At 40.8% G+C, this 18,253-nt stretch overlaps 1 protein-coding gene across 2 annotated transcripts in view; it reads right to left on the reverse strand.

Moving 5' to 3' along the window:
- The window catches only part of LOC135206747 (A disintegrin and metalloproteinase with thrombospondin motifs adt-2-like), a 315,467-nt gene that overhangs the window by 30,139 nt on the left and 267,075 nt on the right, over nucleotides 1-18,253 (reverse strand). For both annotated transcript variants that reach the window (XM_064238233.1, XM_064238243.1), the window contains exons 7-8: nucleotides 5,661-5,779; nucleotides 5,197-5,345 (exon numbers count right to left, since the gene is read on the reverse strand). In XM_064238233.1, the coding sequence (XP_064094303.1) occupies nucleotides 5,197-5,345; nucleotides 5,661-5,779 (268 nt within the window). The remainder of the gene's footprint in view (nucleotides 1-5,196; nucleotides 5,346-5,660; nucleotides 5,780-18,253) is intronic.

The following is an 18,253-nucleotide window of genomic DNA, read 5'->3' on the forward strand; positions in this document are numbered from 1 at the left end:
GCTCAGTGAGCACTATACAGTCCTTGTTCAAGTTGACATGCATCCTTTCGGAAGGTATAAGAGAACTTCAGAGGAATGGCATTTTTGTTGTGGCTTATGACTTTGTTGATATGAAAAGTACAAAATAGACACCAGCTGGAATCCTCTCCAAGGTCACAGCCAAACTAATCTCAAACATCCATGAGTGTCTTTTCCTGAGTCATCTTAAAGTCCATTTAGAAGCTGATGATAAGGGGACATCACTATAGGAAATGTTGAGGGGCTGGCAGTGTTTGATGCTTCCTTCTCAGACGAAGTCCTTGCACAAGTTTGACCAGTGTCATAAGTGAAGCAGTTCCAGTAAAGGACATTACAGACAGTTATTGGCTCCTTACGCTCTACCACTGTCCCAGAGATACACCAAGGGAAACTGCTTGGTAGTAGTCATTTTGTGATTTTGTATAGGACAGTGGCTTTTCTGCCTTTGCTTGTCATTACCCCAGCCCCAACTGCCATCACTTTGCTAGTCAAGGTTGCCATCACCAACTCAATTGCAGGAATGTTCCTTAGTACATGTGTTGTTATGAGGAAGAGACTTTGTGTCTTAGGCAGTCACAACCATGGTGGTACTGGTACTTGTGTTCCTCGTGGTTGAGGGTGTTTCCTTTGATGAAGACAATTAAAAGAATTAAAAGAGCATGTAGTTTGCAAAGAGTCTATGAAGTAGCTGGTTGCCAAACTTGAATAAATGGAGTTAGGCCTTCAAGACAGGTGGATAATGATGAATGGTGCCTAGGATAAATGTCCTCAAGCCTTGCTGAGACAGACACTACTACAAGTACGTACATACCCTGGATGAGGAACAGTCACAACTGAAGATGTGTTCACTGAGAGGGGGGAAACAGATAATGCTGCAAAGTCTGTAGAATAATGCATACTGTACTACAAAAAAAAAAAACTTTAAAATGTGCTTTTCCATTTATAACTTACTATATACGTACATGTTACATTTTAGTCATATATCTCTTTCTTCATAGTCTGTTTTTTCTAGTTAGTTGAACCAGAGCTGCTATTCTCATGACTTAATACATACCATAATCAATTGGATGCCTAACACTCTCTCATACAAAGGAGTAAGTTACAAAAAATAATGTCAAAAAGAAAAGTACATTATCTTGAAAGGAAATACAGTCATTACTTTCATTAAGAAAACAGAATTAATTGACCTTTAATTTTTAATAAAAGGGTTGGAAATTTGACTTAAAGAAAATGTCCTTAAGTTTGTTTTCTAATTGCTGTAAATGAATAAATAGGCAGTTGAAATGTCTGGAACAGAGTAGCACCAGTTGCAATTTCTGTGAAATGAACATGGCATATGCACCCTAAACTGGAGTGTGAGTGAACTTAGATACTGCTACTCAAAATTGCAGCTAAAGTTGTAAAACACACACTGAAAGCATTTTATAGTACCCTTGTAAATCACTTGATTTATAAGTGTGACTACTGTGTACTAAAAATAGTGGGCAAAGGTTTATGGACCCCTAACTGTAGCTTGTATTCCCATTGTGCACATGAAAGTGGTGATGCAATACTTGTTCACACTGGTGTAAACCTTCTCAAGGCTACACAGTAGTAATCGTTAAACAGGCATGTTTTACTGTACCAAGATATACAGAAGAAACTAAAGAAAATACAATAGGTTAAAGAGAACTTGCTACCAAGACATATTGTGGATCATTGTCCAAACTGTACATTACACCTGTATAATAAATGTTTAAGGGCAGAAATCTGATATGCATAAATGAATGGAAGGTAGCAGTCAGTAGTAGTGTCCCCCGTATAGGGTAGTGCTGTCAGTGGACCTCATGCAGTGCACTGTAGGCATTACCCAAGTTTCTTTGCTGCATGCCTTTGGCCGCTAGTTGCAACCACTTTTCTTCCTTTTACTGTACCTCCTTTCATATTCTCTTCATCTTACTTTCCCCCCTCCCCTAACACTTGGTTCATAGTGCAATTGCGAGGCTTTCCTCATATTGCACATTCTAAACTTTATACTGTCAATTTCCATTCCAGCACTGAATAACCTCATAGGTCCCAGTTCTTGGCCTTTCAGCTCAGTCAGTAGTGTGGGTGTCCCAAGACTGAGATACGTATTTAGTTTAGAATTTTTTTCTTGCTTTATGGCTTAATTCGTGCCAGCTGTTACTTGTGTTAGAATATTCACTGCTCGACTGAGTTGGGTAAGTTCCTAGAGGAAGAGAATAAAGAGGTCCATGACATTTTAAAAAGTGCTCTGCAGTCATACTGCCAGATGACACACCAACTAGAGACATGGCACCAAGGGCCTAAGATGATAATTGGCTCCTGTAGCAAGGTCAGTTTCCAGGAGGTTATCTGGAAAGAGGGCAAGGTGTTCTAATATTTGCCATCCAGCTGGAAAACTAGTACCAGATAGTGCACCCTTATCACCAACTTTACAGGAAGGAGATAAATACAGGTTCCTCGCCATCTATTCCTCCAAGGTAGCTAAGGGCTAAGCAAGATCGTTTGATTCTCAATGTCAACAAATTGCTTAACATTAGGCAGGACGTCTTTAAGTTGATGGAGTTGTAGGAGAGCAATATGAAGAATTACCAAAGTAATAAGGACTTTGTTCACAACAAAGAGGGACAGAAGGTTTGGTAGCAATATCACATGATGGTATTATTATTTTTCAGACAATGAACCCTAATCATATGGAACAAGACCACAGTGGCCAAAGACTTAAAAGTTAAGCTTCCAAAGAATATGGTGTTCATTTGAAAGAGGTAGTAAGAAATACGTACAGAAAGAAGAAATCAATTATTAAAACAGAAAAAATAATTTACCAACTAAATAAATCATGGTTGGTATGGTGTTGGCGTACCACCAAGGTGGCCACGAGTTCGATTCTTGGGCATTCCATTGAGGTGTGAGAGATGTGTATTTCTGGTGACACAAGTTCACTCTCCGTGGTTCGGAAGTCATGTACAGCCCTTGGTCCTGTTGCTGAATAACCAATGGTTCCATGCAACATAAAAACACCATACAAATAAACAAACAACTAAATAAGTAAAATAGAACTGTTTTAGGGTAGCAATGCATTGCATCTTTGCTTGAACTTTAGAGGTATGTCATGACTGTCCAAAGGTCATCACTCTGTGATTCCTACAGAAAGCCTCACCGGCAGTATTCACTCTTGAATGTTAGATCCCCATTTCCCCAGAGATTTTGTGAATGGTGTCACGATAGGACACCTCTACGAGGACCCCTGCCGACAGCTAAACCTATGCTAGCACTGTGAGGTTAGCAACTACCATGCCACATGTGCTTCAGCATTCCCAAGTTGCCTACCCAGCCAGCAATGACCATGAAGTCTCCTGTTAGTCCTACTGGAACTGTCAAAGTACCTGCTACTTAAGACCAAGTGAGAAAGAAGCAATTCCAAAGGTATGTTCAACTAGTAATTGGTTTTGTTTCCAGAGTGAAGCAAAATTGTAAAAAAAACTATATTCTAAGAAAATGAAAAAAGATAATTACAGATATTTATTAACTACTCACCAGTTGACAACAGACAATACTGATGGTAAAAAATAAAGTACTAATATATTTAGACTTCTTTTTTATCATATAGTACAACACTGAGAGTATAAAAAAGTTGATAAAAATTATTTAAAATAGGAAGTGAGAAAGTAACGTGTTAGAATGTAAACCTAAGGAAAGCATGGGGACAATGGCTGAGCTATTAATAGCAATGCAGGACTATGAGATGAGGATTCTTAGTTAATAAATACCTTAATGTCTTAATTTGCATGTGTGGTGAGGCTGCCGTTTTCTGTCTGACAGGCAAAAGACCAATGACCCTTGGAATAATGCAGACTACAGTACAATATGGATACAGGCGCAACATTACTGGGCTGTGATGATTCATGGGTATGCATTACTATAAATGCTAACAAAATTACCAGTTTGCTGTACATGTTAAACCAAAACTATCCGTGAGAATGTATTTTAGCACACAAAGAAAAATTATAATAAAGAGTAAAGTAATATAATAAAAACTATGGAATGTAATGTCATGTACGTAGTCATCACTGCTTTACAGCCAGGTTTGCTGAGATACTTGAGTAGGCCAAGTACCTTGCACTAATGGAAAATATTCTGTACCTGTCAAGAAAACATCTGAATTTCGTTTCGTGTCGGTACTTATTAACAACAATATTAGCTTTTATTATTTTGTTTCTGTTTTTTATCAGCTGAGGAGGATGCATTCTTCAGGGTCATAAAACTCCTCAACCTGGCAATATTGTTGTGTGTGTTTATTCCTGATTGCTGCTCAAATATTTTAATTCATTTAGTTTTAGATTTATCATTACCCTTTTTGAAGACTGGTTTTATGTGCAATTAGAGACATTGTAAATATGTAAAAAAATAAGAATAAATATACAAAAATTTAAATAATAATAATAATTACTGACACAGGTCTCCTATGCCTGTCCACCCATTACATTTGGAGGACTGCTTTACATAAACCTTTACAATGGGCTGGGCATCAGCAAACTGATGTTTTTTACTGCTCCACATGCCTTTAACAATTGTTTCTTCCCACCATTTTTGTTGGAAATTTTGATCTCCAGAATGTATCTGGAGTGAAGTGCTTTCCCCATGAATACAGACTAGTACTGTATTCCAACAATTGACTACAGGTAATAGTCACTTTGACCTTCTGAGATAATTCTTGGTGTACTGTAGCAAGTTTTAACACAGAACATCAAGTCAGTTCTGCTATACATGTAGCTTAACTAGTTTCTTATTAATATCTGATCATGTGTTACTGTTTAGAGTAACCTGATCAAATGCTCTAGTATAAAATGTTTGAAATTGACTATCAAATGGTCCTTAAAAATGGAAATTATTTTACTAATGCTGTATATTGATATCACAATCATTGTTGAAAACTTGGAAATTACTTTACTAATGCTGTATATTGATATCACAATCATTGTTGAAAACAAAGTGTTATAATCACCCACTGTCACTCATTTTCAAATAGGTTCTTGCCTATTACTATCTTTGATACTGCACTGGTGAAATATTAAAAGCTTTTAAACCAACTGCCACCTTAGTCTAAACTATACACTATTGTTGTTAGCGTACTTATCCAAAAGATGATACAAAGTAAACCCTTCTGGAAATTACCTATGACAGAATCAGATTCTGGTTTGCCATCCCAAAGGTCAACCCCAGACAGCATAAGTGCATGATCCCAAAATCCACTGGATGCGTCCCCACCTGGATTTTCTAAGCGGTTTAAGTTACGCTGCCAGTAACAGAAGTTGCTCAAGTATCTGGAGATGAAAGTGATGATTCCCTCTTTTTAGGTTTTCCCCTATAATCATTTTATGTGAAGATACATACATAAGAAATAAATGGAAATATTGCTTCACTTATGCATAAAATTAAATGTAAGCTGTCTGTAAGTTTAGGCCAGATTCTTCATACGTATATAATTTTGTTCTGTTTAATGATATACTATGCAACAATAACTGAACCTAATAACATTAACATTCTTTATGCCTTGTACGTTTTCATTCAATTTATCAAATCATAATATAGTATCTTATTTCATACAAATGGTTCTTATATGCACAAAATCCACCTACCTCTGTATGTCACCCCCAGCCTTTGAGGGCCCTTTGGTAGGATCCTTGATAATATCTAATCTTACCAGCATGATGGTGAAATGGATGTCTAGGGATGGAGCATTGTACAATAAATGGACCTGTAAGAATAAATTGCAGATGAAACAATCTCATATTCTAGTATATATTTAGTAAACCTGCCCCCCCCCCCCACCTGTTAAACTTGTACACATATATAATGTACTGGACATTCAGGTTTTACAAGTAATACCTTTAGTTTTTTAGGGTGAGTGCAAAAGAAACATGCAAATGATTGGAAAAAATAGCCACACCTGATAAGTGGAAAAAGGAGAAATAGTAAACCCATTAGCATCTGATGTTAGCAGTGGCAGTTCATGTATAGCACTGTGGAACTGCAATAACCCGTTTTCACTTAAAAATTTATTAATAACATAGCATGTAATAATTTGTTTTTTTTTTCTTTCTTTAATACTTGTGCATCTGCACAAATTAGAATTGGCAGTTTCCATAATTTTTTGTTCACCTGCCTGATGCACGATTCATGCCTTATTAATCTATTTTTCTTTTCGAAGATGGAAGAAATCTTATGCAATGACGTTAAAAAGTCACTGATATCTTTAGAACATCATGTTATATAATTGCATTAAACTATTTTCCATATAGAAAAATTGACTTGAACGAAACGAAGTGATGTAAAATGTCATATCGCAAGCACTGATATACATGACTATCACTAATAGTATCACATGAACATAGTCCTTATATTATCATTTCAACATAAAGCTGATGGTAGTTGAATGATTCCATTTCATTTGTTAAACTTTACAGAAAACACTGGAAACTCACAAAATGTTATCAAAGACTAAAAATAAAAAAAAAACTTGAACAGTGTGAACCATGCAACCTCACTCTATTGTTTTTAATGTCTGGATGTGCACAAGAATCGAATGTCAATGTGTCATTTATCGGTCAAAGGAGCATCCCCTACTCAGCGAGACAATTACATCACACTATGGTGCAAGTTCCTGTTAGAGAGATATCAAGAAGGCTTAATACACCGAAGAGAATAATACATAGATGAATCCATTTGTTTAGAGACTGGCAAAGTGTAGAAATTAGGCCTAGAAGTGGATTTCTTGAAGCACCACAAGAAAGCAAGGCAATATGATTGTTGCAGCTGTCAAAGAACAACCCCTCATTACAGCAGTAGGTTTTTAATGTAAATATCTAAAATGGACTCAAGCGAGAAAGTTACCTTTCATATTTCCTATCCTTTCAGCTATACTTGTAATATGCTTATGGCAGTAGGTCTAGGCATACGTGTGAAACTAATTTGAATTAATTTCTATTTAGAAGAAATGAATAACTACAGTAAGATTAACCCAAGAATGCTTTTATGAAAGTAAGCCTTCTGTCTTAATGTATTCGTCAGCTTTGACTCAGTTTATTTTACCGTGTGGGGGTAAAGCACGATGACTTGCAAGGAATAAGATAAAAAAAAGACTAGATCGTATTCGTTTGATTTCTTATGATTGCTTTTTGACATGAGATGGCTAGGTCTGAGTAAATTATGTTAATGAAAAGGATAAGAAAAAAGGAGAACATGGCCAATAGAAAAGAATAATTGGAATAATCAAAATAAAACAGATTAATACGTATAGATATTGTCGATTTAAATATTCATTCACATTACATATCCAAGAGAGTATGCTGTTGAAAACAGACCTAGGCTAATCAGGTGTCAAATTCAGAGGTCAAATTTAAGCCTACTAAATGTGTTATGAAAATTATTTTATTGATCAGAGGACAAAATTAGTTTAATTGCACTGCTATTAAAGAATATTGACAGCCTTAAGGCATTATTTATTGGCTGCAGGTAACAAACTGATGATACCCCAGTATTACAGTATAGTACATTGGTTTATGACTCGTGCGGCAGCAAAGCCAACCTCCAAATGCTTATGCCACTGCTGCCACAGAGCCTTAGTTGAGAATAAAATTAGAATTTGTGGACCCATGGGTATATATTTTCCTTACTTTGCAAAATAATTATCTTTGATACGTTAAATAAATATACATAATCAATTCTAATTCAATTTGTTTCATGTATAACATCTTTGAAAGGAAATATTATTTATTGATTTCAAGTTTACAGTGGACCCCTGTATTCGTGTTCTTGACATTCATGGACTCACGCATTCGCAGATTTCTCAATGGACCATCTACCCATTATTAACGGGAAATTCGTGTATTCGCAGTATTTTTCTATGAGAAATAGCCACAAATTCATGGTCTTTGTTTTATAAATTTCATCATAAAATGCACATTTGGGATAAAATTATTTAAAAAAAACAGGTATTAACATTATTAGTGGGTTTTTCTTGAGTTTCAACTAACAAAATAGCAGTTTTAAGCATTTTTATAGCGGTTTCAACTATTCACGGGGAGGCCTGGTACGCATCCCCCGCGAATACGGGGGAACACTGTAAAAACCTTGAAAGGAAATATTATTTATTGATAAGTAAATAATCTGGCACCTGTATATGGGAATATTTCCATAATGAACAATGAATTAAGAAACTATACACCAATTGTTCATTGGCTGACTACAAAATATTTAATAGTACGTACTATGATAAATCATTCACACTTCAGTGGTCATTGTCATTCATCTCACTTGTGAAAAAACTACAAAACTGCTTGTATGGAACTGTGTAGTACTTCATAGTTCCAGTGATGTGGTGATTGGTTGTTTTATGCATGTGCACGTGTGAGGGAAGAGGTGGGCCCACAGTGGAGTAAAGTACTGCCGCTCTCACAGTCCCAATCTTCTTGTCTGCGTAGTATGATACACCTTAGGTGTATCATACTTACAATTAGAGTACCTGAATGTGATAAACTGTAGATGATAGTTGTAATATTCTATTTAAATACACACACATACATATACGTACTAGGGTAAGAGAGTCCACACTTTAAAATACAAGCAGAGCCGATACAAGTTTAATGCAACAGAAATTGAAATGTGTATGTACTATTTCGTTTTCCACAATAATAAAATAATGCCTTAAAATTTTTTGAAGCAACACCCTGACTAATTTAAGTCATGAGCCGCCACTGGAAGTTAGTATATATACTCCGTTTACAAATCTTGTTTTTCTTTTCAGGTTGGTTCACACCTTCTGCTGTTAAGCCTAGGTAAACTACCTTCCTTAAAATCTATACATTTGACATATTTCTTTTGGAATAAATGGATCAAATTTACACATATCTCCTTCATAAAACATGCTTCTTTCATAAAAATGATATTGTTAAACTACAATAAAGTTTTGTACATACTTACCTGGCAGATATATACTTAGCTATAGTCTCCGACGTTCCCGACAGAATTTCAAATCTCGCGGCACACGCGACAGGTAGGTCAGGTGGTCTACCTTACCCGCCGCTGGGTGGCGGATGTACGAACCACTCCCGTTTGCTTGTCAGATTTTTCTCTTCCACCTGTCTCCTGAGGGGAGGCTGGGTGGGCCATTAATCGTATATATCTGCCAGGTAAGTATGTACAAAACTTTATTGTAGTTTAACAATATCATTTCTGGGCTCAGCCGTGTCGCTCCGTGAAATGTGTCCTCTTAAGCACTATTTCTAGTAAAATATTGCTATGATACCAGAGAACTGCTAAATTGGACATGTCAGAAGTCTCTGACTCGCTCACCTAAATAAAAGGTGTCGGTATAGAACTGGGGCGAGTGTTAAACACTACCACAGCAACCCCTCCAATTAGCCTTTTCCTCATCAAAAGACCCTGAAAACGGGGAGCCGACCTATAGGTCACACCCAGCTACCCTGTTGAAGGGGACTGCGGCGTCATCTTATCGATAGCCTCCAGCATTACACGCTTGTTTATAGCTATCTGTTCTTTTTATTGGTTTCTTTATTCTTTTTCGTTATGGATCGTCAATCTGCCTCTTCACCCAAGTTAAGTACTGGTTCGCCCTTTTTCTGTATTTAGGGAGTGATTTTGCCTTTCGTTTTGCCTTTATTTAGGATTTTGTTAGGCGTCTCCTCCCGTAGCGAGCGGTAGCGAGCCGCCATTACGTCGTTCCTTTGTTTTGTACCAATTTCGAGCGGGCTTCTTTCAGTACCTATATATTTATATACTCGTAACTTATAATATTTCAGTATATATTTTCAGTATATATTTTATTTATGTCTTGGGTGGCAGTTGCTTTGTCGATCTTGTTTGATCTACGTTTATTATTTTCATGATTTCCTGTTTTTCAAGGGGGTCGGCGTTCGTGCACGTTTCTTTGTTTCGTGCTTCGATGTTTATCTACGTTCCCCCCGTCCCCCCCTCCCCCCTTTTATTTTAGTTTTGGTATTTTCCATTCAAGAATTCCCCCCTTTTTCTTTTCGTCAGCTTACCGTTTGTTTTCGTTTTGTCGGTAAGCAAGTAATTTTTCCTTGTTGCGCCCACTCTCATCGAGTGGCCTCCATTGCGTTTTATATTTTTCGCCCCTTATTTTCATTACCCCTGTTAAAGCATGTTTTTTCCCTTAGCTTTAAGTAATTGATTTTATTTGTCTATGTATATTTGGGTGTTCGGTCGGCAGCTAGCCTTCATAGGCTTTGCCTGCGTTTTCCTCGTGATCCTTTATTCGCGGGGATTTGCTGGTCACGTGATCGTCCCCCCTTCAGCCCTCCCTCCCTCCCCCTCTCGTGGGACTCCCCGTAGTTGGGTGCCGCTCTCGTTGTTTGTCGCTGACGGCCGGTCCCACCAGCGGAGGGGGAGGTGTAGTGGGTCTCTCCCAGGACCTTGGGCTGGGGAGTGTCGCTTCTTAGCCGACCGCCTCCGGAGTTGTTAGTCCGCACTGCGTTTCAGCCTCGGCTTCCGTGGATTGTTGCGCTCTGCTTCTTTCACTCCCGGAGCTTACATCCACCCGCCTAAAAAAACATTCCCTCTCCGCATAAGGCGGGTTTAGATTCCGGCCTCTCCCGGAGTCATTGAGGGTTATGTTTACGGAAGTTACTCTTCCGTAGGCGGAGATATTATATTTGTTATTTTAGTTTTTATTATTATCATTATTTTTATCTTTATTTTTATTTTTATTTTCTTTTTGCCACGGAACTTGCGAGTTCATGTGGCCATCCGGGTTACTTCGTGTACCCCCCTCTCCGGGTCATACAGCTCCGGGTATACAACTCCGGTGGTTTTTTTCCTTACACAGTCCCCGGGACGTTAACATATGAATATATATACCCTTTCTTTTCTTTATAGCCCGGAATGCCCCGGCACAAAAAAAAAAAAAAAAAAAGAAAAGAAATATATTCCATTATCCTATTAAGTGTGTGCAATTGTTCTATATATTATTGCACTTACAGGCCTCTCAGTGTCTGGTTGCCGGCTGTAGTGCTGCTCTGCAAGATCCGTGCGGCCATGACGTTTGTCGGGGCCACGCCCCCTGTGCAGTGCTGCTTCCTGATTCCGTGGTCTGGCATACATGAAAACTGTTTTGCCTGCTACGACTTGGTACATAAGGCTACCTCTTCGTAAGTTACCGCACTGCGGTTCTATGTTTATTGTTAAAAAAAAAAAAAAAAAAAAAAAAAAAAAAAAAAAAAAAAAAAATATTGAAATGAGATAAAATAAATGATCAATTAAAATTTCTTTAAATTAAATTACATTGATTAATCAATAATTATAGAATAATGTTCAAGGAATTTACTTGGTATTGACACATTCCTTGCATTCAGACTGAGCAGTCTATTAAGGATGCTGCACTCTCCGCCCTCAAGATCTGGGTTGGAGGGTTTGGACGGAACGTAGGGAAGGCTAAGCCGTATATTCTGTCCCGAGATATGGCGACTTTGCTCTTCCCAGCCGGAAAATCTGCCGGATACGTCGATCCAAAAGTAGCGGCACCGATTTATCAAATCAATCCAAGACTCAGTTATTGAACAGCAAGAGGCGGAATTGCCGGACCTTGGACTAGAGGAAGTCTCACTTGAAGTGGTTGAGGATTTGCCCGTTACACTAGACACGGGTACAGGTAACAGTGTTAATGAGGCTAGCTTAGTTAGTCACCGCGGGATCTTTCCTTGAGTGACTCTGATTCTTCCTCTCCTTCTACTTCCAATTCCTTCATGGGTTTCACAGGAGGTTTGCCCCCTCCCAGGTTGCACTCCTTTTCTGTGATTCCTAAACTAAAGAAAAAACCTGCAGGTAAAACCTTGCTTAAAGGCAGATCAGAGACAATGCCAAGGCCTGGGCAGTCACCAGAGGTTCATACACATATTAAAACTAAAATAAAGTCGCTTTCCAAACCTTCAATCCCAAGGTCTCAAGGAGGGAATTCTTCCTATTGCCCTACCAGTCCCATTCCATTAACTTCTAGGGACCAGATACCTCATAAGGTACCGCAAGAGGGACAGGATGATTCTCCTTCCGTTGACCAAGACCAGTTCAACACAAATATTCTAAATCAGGTCAGTAGCCTTGGTAGCTTACTCAGCTCAGTTGCAGCAAGGTTTGAAGAAGTGTTTAGCAGGTTAGGTGCTCAGGACTCCTGATTGCAGGTCTCAGACAGGAGTCGGCAGTTTCGGCCCCTTCTAGTAGCTTGATGCAAGCTCAGAGCATGCCTGACGGGTCCACGCTCCCTCCTTTGCCACCCCGGTAATCCCTGGAGGGTGGCTAACTTCGCTCCATTTGTCAATGGGATGTTGACTATAGAAGGTTGCGGCACACGTAGGCTCGAGGATTTCGAGTTTTTCCCCGAAGGTTTACAGCCTCCATTTATAGGCTATGTTAGGCTTACGGAGGCAGCTCTGGTTAGAGAGGATAAGGTCCCCAAGGAGACTGTTATCCTTTCTAGAGATCAGGCTCAGCAAACATGGATACGGAGCCTAGAAGAGTGGGACTGCTCAAATACTAGAGTAACAGCTTTTAAAAGCCCTTTCACCATGTTTACAACTGATGTCGGGAACCCCTTACCTTTTACATCAAAGGTAGCAGAACTTACACTCCAGGCAGTGACTCGGGAAGAGCCCATGCCCCAGCTTAGGGAGACAGATCCCACATCTTTACTACTCCCAGGTAGGGAGGATTTGTGGGAGGATTTGCCAGCTACGTTCTCGGTAGGCAAGTTGAAGCCAGATTGTGCAATCACCTTGTTTAGTGAACGCCTTCCTAGGCTGTCAGATGCATTGATCCAAGCCGAATTTGACGCTAAGACACGTCTCGCAAGGTCTCTTAACTCCCTAGTGATGACAGAGACGGCGGCTCGGGAGTACGCTCAGGAGCTGCTGTTTAAGGTCATTGCGAAGTCGTTACTTTTAAGCATGCAATGTGACTTGTACGACTTTGCGATTGCTAGGAGAAATTGCAGGAAGCATGTTCTATCTGAGGCTACGATCAGGCACGAACCCAACAAGCTTCTAGCTTCCTCAATCTGGGTGCAGATCTCTTCCCAGCTTCAGCAGTAACCAAGGTTCAGAGCGAGGCATCACGTCTTAACCAAAGCATCAGGTTGCGTTGGGAATCCCTTTCAAAAGGAAATCAGAGTCTTCTTCCTCCAGTTTTAGGGCTAGGAAGAGGCAAAGGAAGTTCCAACCTTTCCAAGTCCGCAACAGCATCCTGTGCTACAAGCTGTTCCAATTCAACAGGATACCCAGCCTTCGACTTCTAAGGCTCAGCCTCAGCAACAGCATCAATTTGTCTTCCTTTCGCCGCCGTCTAACCAACAGGTCTCCTACAGTATTCAGTGTCGCCCGCTTTTAACCCGGTCTATGAGAGTCGGGCATTTCACCCCTTTACCCAGAGTTTGCTAGGGGTGGCAGGGCTAGAGGATCCTTTCGCCAGCGCGGAGGAGCCAGAGCCCAAGGGCGAGCTAGAGGTGCAAGGTCAGGCAGAGGATCCCGGCCTTCATCATCTCAATGAAGTTTCTCAGGTAGGAGGCAGGCTGTACCTCTTTCGTCATCGTTGGGGGTTCAGCAGTTGGGCAAAAAGCATAGTATCCAGAGGCCTAGGCTGGAGTTGGATCAAAGGTCCTCCTCCACCCATCACCTTCTATCAGGAACCAACGCAGGAATTGATGGATTACTCCAAGGACCTTCTCCAGAAGGGAGCAATCTCCAGGACGAAGAACTTGAAATTTCAGGGTCGTCTATTCAGCGTCCCAAAGAAAGGGACCGACAAAAGAAGGGTGATCTTAGACTTGTCCCGTCTAAACTTGTACATTCGTTGCGACAAGTTCAAAATGCTGACCATCTCTCAGGTGCGACCTTACTTCCCCGTGGGGCCGTCACCACCTCTATAGATCTTACAGACGCCTACTATCATGTCCCGATAGCTCGGCACTTCCGACCATTCCTCGGCTTCAAACTAGGGAAAGAAGCCTACTCCTTCAAAGTAATGCCCTTCGGGCTAAATATAGCACCAAGGGTTTTAACGAAACTGGCGGAGGCAGTGGTGCAGGAGCTAAGGTCCCAGGGTATATTGGTGGTGGCGTACCTAGACGATTGGCTAATCTGGGAGATGGACAAAGGCAAATGTATGAAAGCCACGGACAAGGTCATGTCTTTCCTGGAATATTTAGGGTTCAAGATCAACAGGACCAAGTCCCGGTTTGACTCCGGAGTCCAAGTTCCAGTGGCTAGGGATTCATTGGGACTTGGATTCTCACACTCTTTCCATTCCAGCAGGAAAGAGAAAGGAGATTGCCAAGGCAACAAGACAATTCTTAAAGTGCAAAGAGACTTCGAGAAGGAATCAGGAGAGGATCCTAAGCTCGCTCCAGTTTGCCTCAGTCACGGACGTTCTGTTGAAAGCCAAGCTCAAGGACATCAATCGAGTTTGGCGTTCGAAGGCAAATGCCAAGTGTCGGGACAAGTTCGCCCGGATACCTCTGATTCTCAGAAAACGCCTGCGCCCATGGACAAAGGCCGCCAACCTAGCCAAGGAGTTACCGTTGCAGTTTCCTCCCCCGTCCCTAGTGGTGCATACGGACGCATCGCTGACAGGTTGGGGAGGTTATTCACAGCACGAGAAGGTTCAGGGAACTTGGTCACCTCACTTCCAAACACTTCACATCAACATTCTGGAAGCTATGGCAGTGTTTCTGACTTTAAAAAAGCTCCGTCCTCCAAAGAAGACTCATATCAGGTTGGTCCTCGACAGTGCAGTAGTAGTACACTGTATAAACAGAGGTGGTTCAAAGTCAAGTCATGTGAACCACGTGATGATAGCAATCTTTTCTCTAGCAGCCAAGAACACCTGGCATCTGTCGGCTACTCACCTGGCAGGAGTCCACAATGTAGTGGCAGACGCCCTGTCTCGGTCGGTCCCTCTGGAATCAGAATGGTCACTGGACCAAGAATCCTTCGAGAGGGTTTGCCAAAGAGTACCAGGTCTAGAAGTAGATCTGTTTGCCACAGAGGCAAACCACAAGCTGCCTTGTTACGTAGCCCCCAATCTGGACCCTCTGGCATACGCTACGGACGCCCTGAGCATAGATTGGAACCAGTGGACGAAGATCTATTTATTCCCTCCAGTGAACCTTCTCCTGAAGGTGCTGCACAAGTTGAGATCCTTCGAAGGTCAGGTGGCTCTCATAGCCCCTCACTGGCCCAAGAGCAACTGGTTTCCCCTTCTCCTGGAACTAGGTCTTCGCCCTCACCCTCTCCCGGACTTGAGACTATCGCAACAAGTTCAAACGAGGACTGTGTTCGATTCCTCAGGTCTTCACAAAACCCTAACTTTAAGGATTTCATGAAGTTTGCAGGTAAGAGAGTAGGCGACATTGATCAGAACATGTTGTTCTTGGAGTCAGACAAGAGAGAGTCTACGCTTCGCCAGTATGACTCAGCAGTTAAGAAATTGTCTTCGTTCCTCAGAGAATCAAATATCAAAGTAATGACATTGAACGTGGCCATAACCTTCTTCAGGTCTTTGTTTGAACAAGGCTTGGCAGCTGCAACAATAACAACCACTAAGTCAGCTCTGAAAAAGATTTTTCTTCTCGGGTTTGGTATCAATCTAACCGAGTCTTATTTCACCTCTATCCCAAGGGCATGTGCACGTCTACGGCCCATTCACAGACCGTCGTCAGTGTCATGGTTTCTTAATGATGTTCTTAGGTTAGCCTCGGAAACAGACAACTTCAAATGTGATTACCAAACATTTTGCGTAAAACTCTGTTCTTATTGAGTCTAGCTTCAGGTGCCAGAATATCAGAGCTGTCATCTTTATCTAGAGATGAAGCGCATATTGAGTTCCTTTCCTCGGGGGACGTGTTGCTTTCGCCAAATAAGCAATTTCTAGCTAAGAATGAAGACCCCTTGATGAGGTGGTCTCCATAGAAGATTGTCCCGCTTCCGCAGGATCCATCGTTATGTCCTGTTAAAACTCTTAAGGACTATTTATCTAGGACGTCTACCTATTCCGAAGGCCCCCTTTTCATTAGAAAAGATGGTGGTACACTATCTCTAAAAGGCATTAGGCAGCAGATTTTATATTTTATCAAGAAAGCCAGCCCAGGGTCATTTCCCAAGGTGCATGACATTCGGGCAATAGCAACTTCTGTTAACTTCTTCAAATATATGGACTTTGATGATCTGAAGAAGTATACTGGTTGGAAGTCACCCTTGGTTTTCAAAAAGCACTACCTTAAGTCTTTAGAGGATCTTAAATATCATGCAATAGCTGCAGGAAGGCCAGTGTCTCCTACTGCTCCAATCATTATAGTTACCGTCCTTGTGTCATATGAATCTTTTCAATTATGCCAGCCTCATTAACATTTTACCTACCTCAGCAAATGCCTTAGCTATTAGAATAAGTGTATAATCGTGTATAGTTTTACGTACATACAAATTATCTGTAATTATTTTATTATGTATGTGACTTGTTGCAAATGTTGCCACATGTTTTGGCTATATAGTATATTTTGTAAATAAATTGTATTTTTTCCAATTCTAAACTATTTTATTATTTCCTTTGATTTCATTAATATGATTTTTCCTTTCAGGATAGTATAGCTTGGTGTTTCTCTGGTACAATTTCACGGAGCGACACGGCTGAGCCCAGAAAAGGGATTTTGACGTAGGAAAAATCTATTTCTGGGCGAGGAAGCCGTGTCGCCCAGTGAAATGTGTCCTCTTTAGCACTATTTCTAGTAAAATATTGCTATGATACCAGAGAACTGCTAAATTGGACATGTCAGAAGTCTCTGACTCGCTCACCTAAATAAAAGGTGTCGGTATAGAACTGGGGCGAGTGTTAAACACTACCACAGCAACCCCTCCAATTAGCCTTTTCCTCATCAAAAGACCCTGAAAACGGGGAGCCGACCTATAGGTCACACCCAGCTACCCTGTTGAAGGGGACTGCGGCGTCATACTTATCGATAGCATAGAAGCTTGGTGCACAGCAAGGGGGGGAAAAAAAGGAAAAAAGGGGGGGATTTCACTGGGCGACACGGCTTCCTCGCCCAGAAATAGATTTTTCCTACGTCAAAATCCCTTTTTTGTACATGAACTTCCCTGACAGATATATACTTAGCTGATTGGCACCCTTGGTGGAGGGTAAGAGACAGCTCAATAATACAGGTAAGACGGGAAACAACTAATGTTGTAGGATATAAAAACCTTGGTTCTCACCTTTTCAGGATGAAGACTTCATAGATACTGTCTCTGAGTCTGCATTGCCTGGAGAGCTACAGCTAGGACGTGACCTGATGCTGAAAGACTCTCGGATCTACCACTGGGATATGTGATCCCCTATTGTGGTAGAATCCAAGTCGGATCCTGTTAGAGGGACCTTGTCCGCTTACCTAACAGATCCTTACCACTACCTCTGCAAGGAGCCAAAACCCACCAGACCACCTAACCAAAATACAAAGGGTTAATATTACGACAAAAAGAGGTGCCTCCTGCAACCTCTTTCAGACAACCAAAAAACAACAATATAAAATATAGGGTAACATATAAAAAATTTACACAGGATAAGTTTCAGCTCCCTGCCCCAGCACCGAATCCGCCGATACGAAAGGACCCAAGGCGAAGCATTTATCATATGTGATTTTTACATCACGTAGGTAGTGGTTTGCGAAAACCGATTGGCATCTCCAAAAAGTCGCCTCCACCAAGTTCCGCACAGACATATTTTTTCTGAATGCAAGCGAAGTTGCGATGGCTCTCACCTCGTGAGCTTTCACTTTCAGTAGTCTAAAATGTTCTTCCTTACAGGCAACATGTGCCTCTGTAATAAGGCTTCTCAGAAAAAAGGAAAGAGCATTCTTCGACATGGGCCGAGTGGGGTCCTTTACAGAGCACCAAAGCACATCTTGATTAGCCTTAAGTTGTTCCTTCCTCTTAAGGAAATACTTCATAATTCTCATAGGGCAAAGAGTTCTTTCAGGCTCTTCCCCTACTAGAAAAAGATAAACTACGAACTTCAAAGCTCCTGGGCCAAGGCCGTGATGGGTTTTCTTTCTTTGCAAGGAAATTTGGAAGAAACGAACACACCATAGAATCTTCCTTAAACCCTACATTGCCCTCGATAGCGTTGGAGCTCACTCACTCTCTTAGCTGTAGCTAGG

Source organism: Macrobrachium nipponense, chromosome 11, assembly GCF_015104395.2.
Source record: "Macrobrachium nipponense isolate FS-2020 chromosome 11, ASM1510439v2, whole genome shotgun sequence".
Classification (NCBI taxonomy): Eukaryota; Metazoa; Arthropoda; class Malacostraca; order Decapoda; family Palaemonidae; genus Macrobrachium; species Macrobrachium nipponense.